At 42.4% G+C, this 18,374-nt stretch overlaps 1 protein-coding gene across 1 annotated transcript in view; it reads left to right on the top strand.

Annotated features, from left to right (window-relative positions):
- The first annotated feature begins 766 nt into the window (after positions 1–766).
- Positions 767–18,374, top strand: part of MCM3 (minichromosome maintenance complex component 3) — a 20,912-nt gene continuing 3,304 nt past the window's right edge. The window contains exons 1-15 of the mRNA XM_056563063.1: positions 767–1,115; positions 5,293–5,405; positions 5,487–5,695; positions 7,731–7,861; positions 8,884–9,122; positions 10,141–10,249; positions 10,776–10,929; positions 12,317–12,448; positions 12,553–12,761; positions 13,237–13,411; positions 15,465–15,591; positions 16,131–16,281; positions 17,258–17,398; positions 17,806–17,909; positions 17,991–18,064. Coding sequence (XP_056419038.1) covers positions 1,032–1,115; positions 5,293–5,405; positions 5,487–5,695; positions 7,731–7,861; positions 8,884–9,122; positions 10,141–10,249; positions 10,776–10,929; positions 12,317–12,448; positions 12,553–12,761; positions 13,237–13,411; positions 15,465–15,591; positions 16,131–16,281; positions 17,258–17,398; positions 17,806–17,909; positions 17,991–18,064 — 2,152 coding nt within the window. The 5' untranslated portion in view covers positions 767–1,031. The remainder of the gene's footprint in view (positions 1,116–5,292; positions 5,406–5,486; positions 5,696–7,730; positions 7,862–8,883; positions 9,123–10,140; positions 10,250–10,775; positions 10,930–12,316; positions 12,449–12,552; positions 12,762–13,236; positions 13,412–15,464; positions 15,592–16,130; positions 16,282–17,257; positions 17,399–17,805; positions 17,910–17,990; positions 18,065–18,374) is intronic.

Here is an 18,374-nt window from a genome sequence, read left to right as displayed (position 1 = left end):
GGTCACTTTTTATATCATGAAAAGTTAATAAAAAGTGATCAAAAAGTCTGATCAATACAAATATGGTACCGGTAAATCTTCAGATCACGGCGCAAAAAATGAGCCCTCATACCGCCCAATACACTTAAAAATTTAAAAGTTATAGGGGTCAGAACATGAGAATTTTAAACATATAAATTTTCCTGCATGTAGTTATGATTTTTTTTTTAGAAGTGCGACAAAATCAAACCTACATAAGTAGGGTATCATTTTAACCGTTTGGACCTATAGTATAAAGATAAGTGTCATTTTTTACCGAAAAACGCACTGCGTAGAAACGTAAGCCCCCAAAAGTTACAAAATTGCATTCTTTCTTCAATTTTGTCGCACAATTTTTTTGCCAAATATTTTGGTAAAATTACAAATGTCACTGCAAAGTAGAATTGGTGGCGCAAAAAATAAGCCATAATATGGAATTTTAGGTGCAAAATTTAAAGCCTTATGATTTTTAGAAGGTGATGAGGAAACAATGAAAATGCATAAACGGAAAAACCCTGCGTCCTTAAGGGGTTAAATCTAGGAACATAAAACAAAATCCCCTTATGCTTTAATTTTTATGTTATTTTTTTCTCAGTCTTTTTACTTTTTTTTTTTATGTAGTTATAATTAGCTCAGTATTCTGAGTAAAAATGCCAAACGATTTTTCCCACATCCAACATGGCGTTATGGCGTTCCGACACGCAGGAACTCGTTGTACGTCACTTCCGCTTCTGCGCACACAGCGTGTCAGGGATCACCAATCTCTGCCCGCTTCTCGGCGCCCCGCCCCCTCAGCCGCGAGTCTCGCTGCTGATTGGGTGGCGGGCCTTTCGCGGCAATCTGCTCCTCCAATCAGGAGTGAGGGACTGGCGAGCGTTTCGCGGGAAAACTTAGAGCCTCGCTGGATTTTCGCGCCAGTCGTTGCTGAGGAAGAACAGTGAGCGGCCATTACCCGCGACCGGACGCCTCGTTTTCTTAACCCTTTCTTCTCCTCGGTATAAGAACTGATAGAAATGGCGGCTCCCGTTGCTATGGACGTGGATGACCAGGAGCTGCGGGAGGCTCAGCGGGAATACCTCGACTTTTTGGATGATGAGGTGGGTGAGGGGCCATTGTGAGGGCTCTATGGGCGAGGTGATCGCCTCTCCTGTATTGTTCCGATCAGATCGGCCTCGAATTGTAACGACCTAATCTGACACTATAAACTGGACAACTCCCATCGTGTCAATTCCAGTTGTAAATCGCTTAAGATTTGCCGAAACTGAATGTAATCAAAGTTTCTATCTGACCTGCAACCTGTGGATGTCCAGCGGTGGCAAAACTACAACTCCCAGCATGCCCTGACAGCCGAAGGCTGTCAGGGCATGCTGGGAGTTGTAGTTTTGCCACCGCTGGACATCCACAAGTTAGCAGGTCATTGATCCCTAGGCTTAAAACTGTTCTAATACTACCTGCAATTGTAACAAATCTTCAGCTGTATCTAGATAATCCTATGAGGGTCATTGAGTGCGTTGACCCATTGTAACGAACTGTTGGGGTATGAGGAAGAGTTGTGCTGCGGTTGTGTTCACATTACTGCTTGTTGTCCAGACCTTTTTATATGAAGTTGTGATCTGCTGCGACTGTAACAGATCCTCAGCAGTAAGTAGTACAGGATCCTAGGTTTGCTGCAATAATTGACACAAAAAATCCCCTGTAAGGTGAATACATCCGCAGCACAACTGTCCCGCCTGCCCATGAGGTTTGTTACAATGTGTCAGTCTACACTGGGTACAGACCAGGACTTGTTAGCAAACATGAGATCTAATACTGTAACAAATCCTCAGCTGTTAGTAGTGGTAAATTGCTGCGGTCAAAGGCAATAACATGGGGAGACGTCCGCAGCGCACCTTTCCCTCCTGCCCTAGTAGTTTGTGTGTTGGTCCACACTAGATACAGCTGAGGGTTTGTTACAGTTGTATCTAGTGTAACAAACTTGAGTTTTGTTGCAGATGTGTTTTTTTTTTTTTTTTTCCTCACTTGAAACAGCTGAAGATTCGTTGCAATTGCAAGTAGTATTAGATCAGTTTTAAGCCCTACAGGTCAATGATCCCCCTAGATGATGATTACTACAGTCTTATAAGGTCTGGACCAGTTTCCCAACCAGGGTGCCTCCAGCTGTTGCAAAACTACAACTCCCAGCATGCCCTGACAGCAACTGCTGGACAAACACAGGATAGGGGGATCATTGAACTGGTGCCAGAAGGTTAAACAGATTTGTAAATCACTTAAAATCTTAATCCTTCCAGTACTTTTTAGGGGCTGTATACTAAAGAGAAATCCAAAAAAGAAATGCATTTCCTCTGATGTCACGGCCACAGTGCTCTCTGCTGACCTCTGCTGTCCATTTTAGGAACTGTCCAGAGCAGCATATGTTTGCTATGGTGATTTTTCTCCTGCTCTGGATGTTGATCGCTGCATCTAAAGGGTTAATAGTGTGCGGCACAACGATTGGTGCTGCACGCTATTAGCCCAGCATCCTGGCTATCATAAGCTGCCAGGACCGACCGGGTATGATGCAGGGTCATGGCGTGACCCTTGTTTCAAATACAGGGCATACAGGTACGCCCTGCATCCTTAAGAGGTTAACAGCTGAGGTTTTGTAACAGTTGTCAGAGACCTGAGATCGAATACTTACAACTGTAACAAACCCTCAGCTGTAAGTAGTGTTTACTAGTGCACAATACTCTGTGGATAAGACATCTGCAGTCCGACTCTCCTGCTCTAGATGTTTGTTACAATGTGTCAGTCTACACTAGATACAGCTGAGGGTTTGTTACAGTTGTATCTCATGTAAAAGACATCTAGGGCAGAAGTGATAGACTTTATACCTCACGACTTTATACCACTGTACGATCAAGTACAACTGTAACAAATCCTCAGCTGTAAGTACGATTGTAGCAAACTTATGGTCTGATATTACTTACAGCTGAGGATTTGTTACAGTTGTACTTGATCATAAGTTTGCTACAGTCGTATAAAGTCTTGTCCATCCTGAGGTGAACACATCAACAGCCCAACTTTGTCACAATGTGTCAGCGCACATTTAGACCAGTGTTTCCCAACCAGGGTGCCTCCAGCTGTTGCAAAATTGTAGTTTTGTAACAGCTGGAGGCACCCTGGTTGGGAAACACTGTTCCAGACCTCTTAAGACTGTAGTAAACGTATCATCTAGTACAATAGTAACAAAGCCTTACTCCACCAGAAAACCTCTTTTTATTTTTACTTAAATCAACTGGTGACAGAAAGTTATGCAGATTTGTAAATTACTTCTATTAAAAAAAATCTTAATCCTTCCAGTACTTATTAGCTGTTGTATGATCCTCAGGAAGTTCATTTCTTTCAATTCCCTTTGTCTGACCACAGTGCTCTCTGCTGACATCTGTCCATTTAAAGAACTGTCCAGAGTAGGAGAAAATCCCCATAGAAAACCTTTCCTGCTCTGGACAGTTACCAAAATGCACAGAGGTGTCAGCAGAGAGCACTGTGGTCAGACAGAAAGGAAATTCCTGTGAATCATACAGCAGCTAAGTACTGGAAGGATTAAGATTTTTTTTAATAGAAGCCATTTACAAATCTGTCTAGCTTTCTGGCACCAGTTGATCACTGGAAAACATTTTCTTTTAGAGTACCCCTTTAAGTCTCCTACAATTGTATCAAGTCTAGACAATCCTTTGAGGTAAACACAGCCACAGCGCAACTCTCCATCTCACTCAAAACACTTTGTTACAATGTGTCAGTCTACACTAGATACAGCGGTAACACATCCTCAGCTTTTAAAGAGAACCTGTTATGATCTTGTGATATTTTATAATCCTCCCAGATCACAGCCCCCATCATGATAAACCACCCCCGGCTTTTATTTTTTATTTTAGTTTTCTACCTTGATATTGCTCTGTATTTTCTGCTCAGTCTGTCAGATTCACAGACCGGGAAGGGGCGTTCCCCAGCAGGCGTGACATCATCTGAAGCCATCCAGGGGAAAACTTCCTCCCTCTCTCTGCCATACACAGCCCAGAGCAATTCAGTGTGAGATGAGCACTGATTGGCTAAGGCTGCACATACCCCTCTCAGCATTTCCTGATTTTGGACTTCTACCAGACCAGCAGGAATCCAAAGTCTGTGCAAGAGATGGGAGGGGGAAATGTGCTCTGGACAAGTAGAGACACCTAGTGGCAGCTTTTATAAACACAAATAAAACGTCAATTTTTTTTATTTAAACAAAGTAAATTAGAAAGATTTTTTTATATACCATAATGAGTGCAATAGCAAATATTAGTTGTTTTTTTTTTTTTTTTTTTTATACATTTTATTTTCAAATTTCAATTTACATAAAACTTTATACATTGTTACATTTAATATTAGTTTTAATCACAGTGCCCATTTAAGAAGTATCTAGTATAGACAATCTCAGGGGGAGCAGTGTAGGAGTTGTATCGTGCGGTGACCAAACAAACTTCTAGGGCAGAAGGGAGAGTCGTGCTGCAGATGTTTACCTAAATGTTTGGTCTAATACTACTCACAGCTGAGGGTTTGTTACTATTTTATCTAATGTAAACAGTTGTGGGAGGGGACACGCTGTAATAAAGCGTTAAGTTGCGAGAGTTGTGCTGCGGATGTGTTCACTTCAGAGCAGTGTTTCCCAAACCAGGGTGCCTCCAGCTGTTGCAGAACTACAACTCCCAGCATGCCCGGACAGCTGAAGGCTGTCCGGGCATGCTGGGAATTGTAGTTCTGCAACAGCTGGAGGCACCCTGGTTTGGGAAACACTGCCTCAGAGGATTGTATAGACTGAATACAATTGTAGCAAACCTTTCACTGACAGAAAGCAGAGGTCTTGAAAATGCTGAGTAGAGATGAGCAAACTTACAGTAAATTCGATTCGTCACGAACTTCTCGGCTCGGCAGTTGATGCCTTATCCTGCATAAATTAGTTCAGCTTTCAGGTTCTCCCGTGGGCTGGAAAAGGTGGATACAGTCCTAGGAGACTCTTTGCTAGGACTGTATCCACCTTTTCCAGCCCACCGGAGCACCGGAAAGCTGAACTAATTTACGCAGGAAAAGTCATCAACTGCTGAGCCGAGAAGTTCGTGACAAATCGAGTTTACTGTAAGTTCGCTCATCTCTAATGCTGATTGATAGTAACAAAGTATATTAGAGAGTTTTAGGACTTCTCATAGGATAAAGCAGATGTCTCCTCTCAGATGTTGATACCTTATTGTATCTTTTGTGCAGGAAGATCAAGGTATTTACCAGAGCAAAGTTCGGGAGATGATCAGTGACAACCAGTTCCGTCTGATCGTGAACATCAATGATCTCCGCAGGAAGAATGAGAAGAGGGCGCACGAGTAAGTAATAAGACTGGTGCCGTAACACTGCGCTCTGCCCCTCACACCCACCGTAAACTGTATGGTCTCCTATCTCCACAGGCTCATGAACAATGCCTTCACCGGACTCATCGCCTTCCAGAGAGCTCTGAAGGATTTTGTTGCCTCCATTGACGGCACTTATGCCAAACAGTACGAGGACTTCTACATTGCTCTGGAAGGAAGCTTTGGCGCTAAACATGTGACACCCCGGACACTGACCTCACGGTTCCTGGGTTGTATGGTCTGTGTAGAGGGGATTGTCACAAAGTGTGAGTATTTGCTTCTTTTACTGTATTACTATATACAAGAATATAACTACTATAATACTGCCTCCTATATACAAGAATATAACTACTATAATACTGCCTCCTATATACAAGAATATAACTACTATAATACTGCTCCTATATACAAGAATATAACTACTATAATACTGCTCCTATATACAAGAATATAACTACTATAATACTGCCCCTATATACAAGAATATAACTAATATAATACTATCTTCTATATGTAAGAACATAACTACTATAATACTGCCCCTATATACAAGAATATAACTGCTATAATACTGCTCCTATATACAAGAATATAACTACTATAATACTGTTCCTATATACAAGAATATAACTAATATAATACTGCCCCTATATACAAGAATATAACTACTATAATACTGCTCCTATATACAAGAATATAACTACTATAATACTGTTCCTATATACAAGAATATAACTAATATAATACTGCTCCTATATACAAGAATGTAACTACTATAATACTGTTCCTATATACAAGAATATAACTGCTATAATACTGCCTCCTATATACAAGAATGTAACTACTATAATACTGCCTCCTATATACAAGAATATAACTACTATAATACTGCCTCCTATATACAAGAATATAACTACTATAATATTGCTCCTATATACAAGAATATAACTACTATAATATTGCTCCTATATACAAGAATATAACTACTATAATACTGCTCCTATATACAAGAATATAACTACTATAATACTGCCTCTTATATACAAGAATATAACTACTATAATACTGCTCCTATATACAAGAATATAACTACTATAATACTGCTCCTATATACAAGATTATAACTACTATAATACTGTACTATATACAAGAATATAACTACTATAATACTGCCCCTATATACAAGAATATAACTAATATAATACTATCTTCTATATGTAAGAACATAACTACTATAATACTGCCCCTATATACAAGAATATAACTGCTATAATACTGCTCCTATATACAAGAATATAACTACTATAATACTGTTCCTATATACAAGAAGATAACTAATATAATACTGCCCCTATATACAAGAATATAACTAATATAATACTGCTCCTATATACAAGAATGTAACTACTATAATACTGTTCCTATATACAAGAGTATAACTGCTATAATACTGCCTCCTATATACAAGAATATAACTACTATAATACTGCCTCCTGTATACAAGAATATAACTACTATAATACTGCCTCCTATATACAAGGATATAACTACTATAATACTGCTCCTATATACAAGAATATAACTACTATAATACTGCCTCCTATATACAAGGATATAACTACTATAATACTGCTCCTATATACAAGAATATAACCACTATAATTCTGCTCCTATATACAAGAATATAACTACTATAATACTGCTCCTATATACAAGAATATAACTACTATAATACTGCTCCTATATACAAGAATATAACCACTATAATTCTGCTCCTATATACAAGAATATAACTACTATAATACTGCTCCTATATACAAGAATATAACTACTATAATACTGCTCCTATATACAAGAATATAACTACTATAATACTGCTCCTATATACAAGAATATAACTACTACAATACTGCCTCCTATATACAAGAATATAACTACTATAATACTGCCTCCTATATACAAGAATATAACTACTATAATACTGCTCCTATATACAAGAATATAACTCCTATAATACTGCTCCTATATACAAGAATATAACTACTATAATACTGCTCCTATATACAAGAATATAACTCCTATAATACTGCTCCTATATACAAGAATATAACTACTATAATACTGCGCCTATGTACAAGAATATAACTACTATAATACTGTTCCTATATACAAGAATATAACTAATATAATACTATCTTCTATATGTAAGAACATAACTACTATAATACTCCTGTGCCCCAAGAATGTCATTCCAATAGTACTGTCCCCTATAAATTCTGTAATATTTTGTTTATTCTTTAGGTTCTCTGGTTCGCCCCAAAGTAGTCCGCAGCGTCCATTACTGTGCAGCCACTAAGAAGACAATTGAGCGCAAGTACTCGGACATGACCAGCTTGGAGGCGTATCCCTCCAGTGCCATCTACCCTACTAAGGTGAGACTTCATACTGGTTACAAGGAGGTCTATATACAGACTATAAACTGATCCTGACATCTGCTGATCTAACAGATCTGTATAGCTTCTTCTTTGATATTGTATACACTGTAGTACTCAAAGTGGCCACTTGATGTCAGCAGAGCGCAGACTTCTATTGCAAAGGAACTATTACACTTAATAGCTTGCTGTGGAGGATTTAAAGGGGTTGTGTGCTGCCCTGTAGTTCGGAGCTCCGCTCACATCGTCCGGAAGTTCATTACTCCGAACGCTGTGTGCGGGCTTCCGTGTTCGCGGTCGCCGGGCGCGACGTCTCGCCCGCCCCCCTCAACGAAAGTCTATGGGAAGGGGGCGTGACCGTCACGAGGGGGCGGGTGAGACGTCGCGACCGCGAACACGGAAGCCTGCACTCAGCGTTCGGAGTAATGAACTTCCGGACGCTGTGAGCGGAGCTCCGAACTGCAGGGCAACGCACACAACCCCTTTAAAGAGGTACTCCGGCCCAAAGACATCTTATCCCCTATCCTCTGGATAAGATGTCTGATCGCGGGGGGTACTGCCACTGGGGACCCCTACAATCTCTGATGCAGCACCCACCTGTCTCAGCCGCACAAAGCGATGATCGCTCAGTGTCTGAAGCCTTGCGACCACGGGGCTGCAGTATTGTGACATCATGACTCCGCCCCTTTGTGACATCACCCGCACCCTCAATGCAAGTCTATGGGAGGGGGCGTGACTACCATCATGCCCCCTCCCATAGACTTGCATTGAGGGGGCGGAGTTGAGACGTCATGTTACTCTGGCCCCGTTCTCGTGAGGCTTCAGACACGGAGCGATCGTCCGGTGGGTGCTGCATCAGAGATTTTGGGGTCCCCCTCCCCCGTGATCAGACATCTTGGATAGGGGATAAGATGTTTTTTTAGGGGTGGAGTACCCCTTTAACTACATCACTAGTAGATAGATATTCTGTCCTTTTTTTTATTTTTTATTTTTTTTTAAATGTTTTTAATCACTTATTTCAGGATGAGGATAATAACCCACTGGAGACAGAGTTCGGCCTCTCTCTGTACAAAGACCACCAGACAATCACCATCCAGGAGATGCCAGAGAAGGCTCCTGCTGGTCAGTTGCCCCGATCTGTCGATATTATCCTGGACGATGACCTGGTGGATAAAGTGAAGCCCGGGGACCGTGTGCAAATTGTTGGGACCTATCGCTGTTTACCATCTAAGCAGAATGGATACACATCTGGCACATTCAGGTAACTATTTGCCTTTTACACCAATATGGCCACATTTCGAAACTACAGACTTCTACAGCAGTTGTCACCCAGCTTTCCTAAAGTTCTGAAAGGCTAGTCTGTCTTGATGTGTCCTTTCCAGACTTGTAATGGTTCTTTGATAACCGCTTCCGTTGCACTTTCTGGGTATTCCTGAATGCAGGTCTGTAGCCCTAGACCAGGATCACAAGGCTGAAAATGTGCAGAATATCTGCGCGGTAAACACAGGCAGACACTCTGCACACTTGAATATTCTGGCGGGTGCCTGGACCGCTCAGAAACGCGCAGTCTTGTAGATGGAAATGTATTTCAGAGCGGAATCCACAGAAAGGATAGACAAGTCTATTACATGAGTCCATCTGTCGTGGAAATTCCATCATGTACACAGTGCAGCAGAATCCCATTGAAATCAATAAGACTCTGCTGCAGTGGAATGTCTATGCAGAACTCTGCACTGACATTCCACCGTTTGAACATAACCTCAATGGGGTAATCCAGGCATGGAAAAACATGGTGGTTGTATTGCAGCTCAATGATTGAAGTGCGCCATATGCAGTTGACTATGTATAGAGTGGCCTCGACTTGAGCTCGCTCCATACTGCTTTAAAGTCATCCTAAGCGTCATTTGTGGCGCAGTGGATCAGATTTTGTCACTGCAGCCCAAGGCATTAGGTTCTTAGATCACATGGCAGTAAAAATGGAATAAAAAGCGCCATACATCCCAAAATGGTAATGATAAAGTACAGATCAAAAAATAAGCCACAACTCCATAGAAAGAAAACTAAAAAAGTTTCATGGGGGTCAGAATATGGGGATTTTAAAGCCATTTTTGGCATAAAGACCCCATCCTTCAATTTGCAAAGTTTGGGAATCATGCAATCATGTAAATTTAAAGGAATACACTATGAATCAGACTTGTTCATGACTCGAAGAGATTTAGAAGGTTGGCCTTGCTGGTTTAGTCATTTTCCTAATGATTATTTATTTTTTTATTTTAAAGGACAATCATGATAGCCTGCAATGTGGTGCAGATGAGCAAGGAGGTGGCCCCTGTTTTCTCAGCCGATGACTTGGCTAAAATCAAGAAGTTCAGCAAACACCACTCCAAGGTAACTGACCGCCATGTCTACTTGGGTTGGGGGTCATCTTTAAAGGGGTATTCCAGCAAAAAAATGTTTTTTTATTTTTTTTATCCCATGTCAACTGGCTCCAGAGAGTTAAACAGATTTGTAAATGACTTCTAAGAAAAATCTTAATCATACCAGTACTTATCAGCTCTTAAAGTTGAGTTGTTCTTTTCTGTCTAACAGTTCTCTCTTCTGACACCTCTGTCTGTCTCAGGAACTGTCCAGAGAAGGAGCAAATCCCCATAGCAAACCTCTCCTACTCTGGACAGTTCCTGGCATGGACAGAGGTGTCAGCAGAGAGCAATGTGTTCAAAAAGAAAAGAACTTCCTGTGGAGCATACAGCAGCTAAGTACTGGGAGGATTAAGGTTTTTTAATAGAAGCATTTTACAAATCTGTTTAACGTTCAGGAGCCAGTTGATGAGGTTTTTTATTTTTTTTTATTTAACCGGAATCCCCCTTTAAGTATTAGCCGTCCTTACCTGCGTCTTCTGTGCTTCTCTCCTCAGGATGTGTTTGAGCTGTTGTCCAGGTCCCTTGCCCCCAGTATTCATGGACACCATTACATAAAGAAGGCCATCCTGTGCATGCTGCTGGGAGGAGTGGAGAAGATTCTGGAAAATGGATCGAGGATCAGGGGAGACATAAACGTGCTCCTCATAGGTATGGTGTCCGCTGTATACTGTGAATCTCACACCCCTACCCTAAATGTGAGGCTCTCTGTAAGAAAGTATTCACTATTAGTTGTGACCCAACTTTCCAAGCGCTATGGATGCACTAATAAGGCCTCTGGGTAATTTCGGCATGTGGTAGGTTACATAGGGGGGACGTCCTATAATTAACCCTGTAATGACCTGGGGGTTTGGTCCTCAATAGCCCAGCGCTTCTAGCAATTTTGTGCATCCATAGGAGCAGCAGCTATAGTGCAAAACTTCCCTCTGTCATATTAGTGCAGTGTTTCCCAACCAGGGTGCCTCCAGCTGTTGCAAAACTACAACTCCCAGCATGCCTGGACAGCCGAAGGCTGTCCGGGCATGCTGGGAGTTGTAGTTTTGCCACAGATAAATTATTTATTTTTTTAATAGAAACTGGCTCCAGAAAGTTAAACAGATTTGTAAATTACCTCTATTAAAAAAATATTAATCCTTCCAGTACGTATCAGCTGCTGAAGTTGTGTAGTTATTTTTCTGTCTGACAACAGTGCTCTGCTGACACCTCTGTCTGTCTCAAGAACTGTCCAGAGCAGGATAGATTTGCTTCTTGAGACACAGGTGTCAGCAGAGAGCACTGTGCTCAGGTAGAAAAGAACTCTACTTCAGCAGCTAAGTACTGGAAGGATTAAGATTTTTTTTTTGTAATAGAAGTAATTTACAAATCTGTAACTTTCTAGAGCCAGTTGATATAAATTATTTTTTTATTAAAGGGTACCTCTCATCAAAAAAACTTTTGATTTATTATAGATTAATGTATGCAGAATAACTTCACAATTGCATGTTATTAAAAAATATGCTTCTTTCTATTTAATTTTCCACTTTGAAGAAATGACCACTAGGGGTCTCCCTACCAGTCCTGGCAGCAAGCATTTCAGACTCATGCTGGAGTCCTAAACACTACGAGCTGCCAGTCTGCTTTGTACACAAAGGAGAACACTCAGAGCTGCCAGCCTGCTTTGTTCACAGCCTGTTTGGCTGTGAACAAAGCAGGCTGGCAGCTCTGAGTGTTTAGGACTCCAGCATGAGTCAGAAATGCTTGCTGACAGGACTGATTGGGAAAAATACAATAGAAAGAAGCATATTTTTCATTAACATGCTATTGGAAAGTTATTCAACATTCATTCATCTAAAATATATCAAAAGTTTATTTTGGAATAAGCCTTTTAATGAAACCGCATATTGGTGAGTAGCATGTGGGTCCAATAAAGGTCGTATATGGAACTTTACCAGACATGGCTCCTTTTTCTTTACTCTTCCTTGTATTGTAGTTCAGCCCCATGTACAACACAGTGCGCACCTACAAGAGCAGTACTTTCACTTATTTATTTTTATTTTAGGTGATCCCTCAGTGGCCAAGTCCCAGCTCCTCAGGTATGTGCTGTGCACTGCCCCCCGTGCCATCCCCACCACAGGCAGAGGCTCCTCGGGGGTGGGTCTCACTGCTGCAGTTACCACAGACCAAGAAACAGGTGAGTAAAGTGACTGTATTATATGGGGCTAATGTCTTATTCAGGGCTGATCTCTCCCTAACAATGTGTCCAATGTGGCCTTTTTTTTCTTTCTCTGTGACTAGGAGAGAGAAGACTGGAGGCCGGCGCTATGGTGCTTGGTGATAGGGGTGTTGTCTGCATCGACGAATTTGACAAGATGTCTGACATAGATCGTACGGCCATCCATGAGGTCATGGAGCAGGGCCGTGTCACTATTGCCAAAGCTGGCATCCATGCTAGGCTCAACGCACGCTGCAGTGTACTGGCCGCAGCCAACCCCGTCTACGGAAGGGTGAGTCCCGTATTATGTTCTGTAAGAGCTGCAGAGAGTACAAGGCATAGACCAGTGTTTCCACAACCGGGGTGCCTCCAGCTGTTGCAAAACTACAACTCCCAGCATACCCGGACAGCCTTTGGCTGTCCGGGCATGCTGGGAGTTGTAGTTTTGAAACAGAGGCACCCTGGGAGTTGTAGTTTTACAAAAGCCTGAGTTGTAGTTTGGCAACCGCTGGAGGCACGCTGGTTGTAGTTTGGCAACCGCTGGAGGCACGCTGGTTGTAGTTTGGCAACCGCTGGAGGCACGCTGGTTGTAGTTTGGCAACAGCTTGGCACGCTGGTCTATGGACTGCTGAAATTACAATTTTGTAAGCGTATTAAATTGTGAATCAATGACTCAGTAGCTTTGTACTAGTTGTCACCCAGCTTTCCCACAAGCCATGTACAGGTTTTAGTACATTAATAGTAATTTATTTATTTTTTCCTCCCAGTATGATCAGTACAAGACCCCCATGGAGAACATCGGTCTTCAGGACTCCCTGCTCTCCCGTTTCGATCTCCTATTCATCATGTTGGATCAGATGGATCCAGAGCAGGACAGGGAGATCTCAGACCATGTGCTGCGCATGCACCGCTACAGAGGGGCCGGGGAGCAAGATGGAGACGGTAAGGATGCTTTGTATGTCTTGTACAAGTTTTGTGTCTTCTACTACATTTACCACGTTGCTGCTGCTCATTGCTTGTTAGTGTTGTAGTGCTCTGTTGTATATGTAGTGTTTAAGTCAGACACTGGTCTCCCATCCGTTCTGCACAGATTGGTGATAGTGGCCGAGGCAACCGTATAGCGCCCAGCTACTTTTGTGTATGAGCCCCTTAAAGGAGTACTCCACTGGAATTTTTTTTCTTTTTTTTTCTCCACAGGTGGCAGAAACTGATTGGTAAATTACTTGTATATAAAAAAAAATGTTAATCCTTCCAGTACTTATCAGCTGCTTTATACTAGGGATCGACCGATTATCGGTTTGGCCGATAATCACGATTTTGGGCATTATCGGTATCGGCAATTACCTTGCCGATAATGCCCCCACAACCCAGTGCACTGCGTCGCACCCCCCAGGCCCCATTGCCTCCCCCATCCCCGGTTTTATAATTACCTGTTCCCAGGGCCCATGCGACTTCTGGCTCCTACTGTGTCCTGCGTTACGCTACGCACAATGACGAGTGACGTGCACGACGTGACGTCACCGTCGGTGCGCACAGTGACAGCTCAGGAGGACGCCACCGGAGCCAGATGTAGAGTGGACCTCGGGAACAGGTAATTATAAAATCGGGGAGGCAAAGCGGTGCGGCGGTGGGGGGGGGGCGGTGTGGCGGTGATAGGACTCGGGACCCCCAGACAGGCAGGGGGAGAGAAGCGGGCGGCGGCCTATGGCACCGCAAAAGCCACTGCAGTTCATTGATTTAAAGCGCCCGCTTTAAATCAATGATCTGCAGCGGTGTCGCGGGGGGGATAAATGGCCGATAACTTATACCGGAATTTCGGTATAAGTTATCGGCTATCGGCCCTAACCGCCACCGATTATCGGCCCTAAAAAACGATATCGGTCGATCCCTACTTTATAACACAGAGGAAGTAGTTTTTTTTTTTTTTTTCTCTTCTGTCTGACCACAGTGATCTCTGCTAACACCTCATGTCAGGAACTGTCCAGAGAAGGAGAGGTTTGCTATGGGGATTTTCTCCTACTCTAGACACTTCCTTATACAGACAGAGGTGTCAGCAGAGAGCACTGTGGTCAAAGTAAAAAGAAAATAACTTCCTCTGTAGTGTACAGCAGCTAAGTACTGGATGAATTAAGATTTTTTTATAGAAGTAATTTACAATTCTGTTAAACTTTCTGGCACCAGTTGATTTAAAATAAATTAAATAACTTCCAATGGAGTACCCCTATAAAGATAAATGGTACTCATCCACTAAGCTGCAATTATACTGCCCGGTGTGAGCTAAACGCAGGGCGACCAATGCTGGGCTTATACTTTTTAAATCCTGGCACTTGGTATTGGTACCAGTCTACTGGCCTGGAGTTATGGGTTGCTGGGAGTTGTAGTGCCCAGATTTCTCTGTAGTAAATAGACTAAGGGGAAGATTTATCAATACCTGTCCAGAGGAAAAGATGCTGAGTTGCCCATAGCAACCAATCAGATCACTTTCAGAGGCCTTTTCAAAAATGAAAGCAATCTGGTTGCTATGGGCAACTCAGCATCTTTTCCTCTGGACAGGTTTTGATAAATCTCCCCCTAAATTTTCAGTTTTGTCAGAAGAAAGCAGCATTACGTATTCCTGTACACTTATGTTAGAACAGTGTTTGCCAACCAGGGCCCGCCATCGTGCATGCTGGGAGTTGTAGTTTTGCAACAGCTGGGGGCCCCACCTTGGTTTGAGGTCACGTGACAAGAGACAAACATATGCTGTACCATAAATAGTGAATGACCCCGCAGTCCTGTCTGACACCATATATGGCAACACAGACCCCCATTATACACTTATTCCTTATCCTGTGTATAGGGGGTGATTGATGGGACAGTCTTTTTTATGCACTTGTCTTGCTCGCGCTTTGATCGATCGCAATGCAGGTTTTCAATGTGAATATGAACGATAATGTTCTAGTCACTGATAGCAAGCAGAGATACATAATAATGCTAAGGTTTGTCTGTTTTTCAGCCATGCCCCTGGGCAGTGCAGTGGACATCCTCTCCACCAATGACCCCAGCGTCAGCCACGAGGAACAGCAGGAACTGCAGATTTATGAGAAGCATGACAGCCTCCTGCACGGAGTGAAGAAGCGGCGGTAAGAACCTTTTGTCTTAAAGGGGTACTCCTGTGGAAAACATAATTTTTAAATCAACTGGTGCCAGAAAGTTAAACAGACTTGTAAATTTCTTCTATTATAAATTCTTAATCCTTCCAGTACTTATTAGTGGCTGTATACTAGAGGAAAATATTTTCTTTTTGGAACACAGTGCTCTCTGCTGACACCTCTGTCCATGTTCAGAGTAGGAGAAACTCTCCCATAGCAAATATATGCTGCTCTGGACAGTTCCTAAAATGGACAGAGGTGTCAGCAGAGAGCACTGTGGTCAGAAAGAAAAGAAATCCAAAAAGAAAAGCACTTCCTCTATAGTATACAGCCGCTAATAAGTACTGGAAGGATTAAGGCTTTTTTTTTTTTATAGAAGTACTTTACGAATCTGTTTTAACTTTCTGGCTCCAGTTCATTGAAAAAAAATGTTTCCACCTTTAACGTTAACGATCAGCACAACACTGCCCCCCTCCCCCTTACTGGTTGCATACGGTAGTGACTGATCATGTTATCCCCCCTCTTTGCAGGGAGAAGATCATCAGCATGGAGTTTATGCGCAAGTACATCCACGTGGCCAAGCTTTTCAAGCCATCGCTGACCTCAGAAGCTGCCAACTATATAGCGGAGGAGTATACGCGCCTGAGGAACCAGGACCAGATGAGCACCGATGTGGCCCGGGTCAGTTCTGAAGGGGATACCAGTGTGTTTGATCCAGCTGTTTATTGTCCTTCCTCTAGTTCAGTGTTTTCCGACCAGGATGCCTCCAGCTGTTGCAAAACTACAACTCCCAGCACGCCTGGACATTAACCCGAATGAAGTTGTAGTTTTTCCTATAGATTGAGGAACAGTTCCTAAGGGGTCTGATTGCAGAGAGTGTGATCCATGGGACCCCCGCGATCCCCTGCCTGTCACCCTGGCTCTCTCCATGTACGAAGCGACCATCTCTTTAGTTGACCATGGCACGAAGCCTTGGCAGATGTGCCCCTCTGAGTGAGCTGTATATTCAACGCTCGTGATCATGGGCGGACAATATCCTTAAAGGGGTACTCCGGTGGAAATTTATTTTTATTATTTTTTTTTTTTTTTTAACTGGTGCCAGAAAGTTATATTTGTAAATTCTATTAAAAGAAATCTTTACCCTTCCAGTACTTTTTAGCAGCTGTATGCTACAGAGGAAATTCTTGTCTTGTGCTCAGTGCTCTCTACTGACACCTCTGTCCGTGTCAGGAACTGTCCAGAGCAGCATAGGTTTGCAATGGGGATCTTCTCCTGCTCTGGACAGTTCCTGATACTGGCATCAGATGTCCGCAGAGAGCACTGCGGACAGGACAAAAAAAAAAAAATTCAAAAAGAGACTTATTTTTATCCGTAGCATACAGCTGCTAAATAGTACTGGAAGGGTAAAGATTTTTTTAATAGAAGTCATTTACAAATCTAACTTTCTGGCACCTGTAGATTTAAGAAAAAATAAATAAAAGTTCCACCAGAGTACCCCTTTAACTCCATCACTGACAAGATTTTTGCTTTTTTTTTTTCTGCCTATGTAAAGTGTAATAAAATAATAATAAATAATAAATAAAATAATGAAGAAAATAATAATTAATTATAAATAATTAATTATAAATATTTATCTCTTTCCCTTCTGCCATTTTAGACCTCTCCAGTGACCGCACGTAGTCTGGAAACTCTGATCCGTCTGTCCACAGCTCACGCTAAAGTGCGAATGAGCAAAACTGTTCAGCTGCAGGATGCTGAGGCGGCGGTGGAGCTCGTCCAATACGCTTATTTCAAGAAGGTGAGGACATTTTATATGGTGAACACTGCTCTTATGTTAGACAGTCCCTTGCATAGTTTAGAGCAGTGTTTTCCAACCAGGGTGCTGTCAACTGTTGAAAAACTACAAATCCCAGCATGCCCGGACAGCCTTTGGCTGTCCGGGCATGCTGGGATTTGTAGTTTTGCAACAGTTGACGGCACCCTGGTTGGGAAACGCTGCCCTAGAGACATGAAGGTGAACAGATATGAACTCTGGGTGACTGTGCAGTATCCATTCATGGCCACTGTGTGTCACTGTTTTATAAAGAATTGCTCACAAATACAGGTTTATTTTTTATTTCCTTTCATAATTTTTATATTCTGAATTGGCCGATGTGTTGGAATTCAACACAAGGAGTAACCTTCTGCTTCCCTTGGCTTTTGCAGGTGCTGGAGAAGGAGAAGAAGCGAAGGAAGAAGGATGAAGATAGCGACGCAGAGGACGAGGAGCAGCAGGAGGCGCCCGCTGAGAGGACCACACGGAAAAAGAGGTTGGGGGCGCACACACTGCGTTGTGTAGTCTTTGGGGTTGTTGTGTAATTTCACTGAGCGTCTGCATTTTCTGTTTGTAGGAAAACCACTGCGGCAGAAGGAGAGTCACACGACCCCTATGACTTCAGCGATACGGAAGGGGAGACTCCTGATGGTAAGTTCACTTGGCTGAAGGTTGATGCATTTTCACATATCTGGCTTAAAGGGGTACTCCGGTGGAATTTTTTTTTTAAAATCAACTGGTGCCAAAGTTAAACAGATTTGTAAATTACTTCTATTTAAAAATCTTAATCTTTCCAGTACTTATCAGCTGCTGTTTTGATCCACAGAAAGTTATTTTATTTTTGAATTTCCTTTGTCTGACCACAGTGCTTTCTGCTGACACCTCTGTCCATGTCAGGAACTGTCCAGAGCAGGAGAGGTTTTCTATGGGGATTTGCTCCTACTCTGGACAGTTCCTGACA

This window comes from Hyla sarda, chromosome 3 (genome assembly GCF_029499605.1).
Source record: "Hyla sarda isolate aHylSar1 chromosome 3, aHylSar1.hap1, whole genome shotgun sequence".
In the NCBI taxonomy this organism is placed as follows: domain Eukaryota; kingdom Metazoa; phylum Chordata; class Amphibia; order Anura; family Hylidae; genus Hyla; species Hyla sarda.
This window is presented reverse-complemented; position numbering and strand designations above follow the sequence as displayed.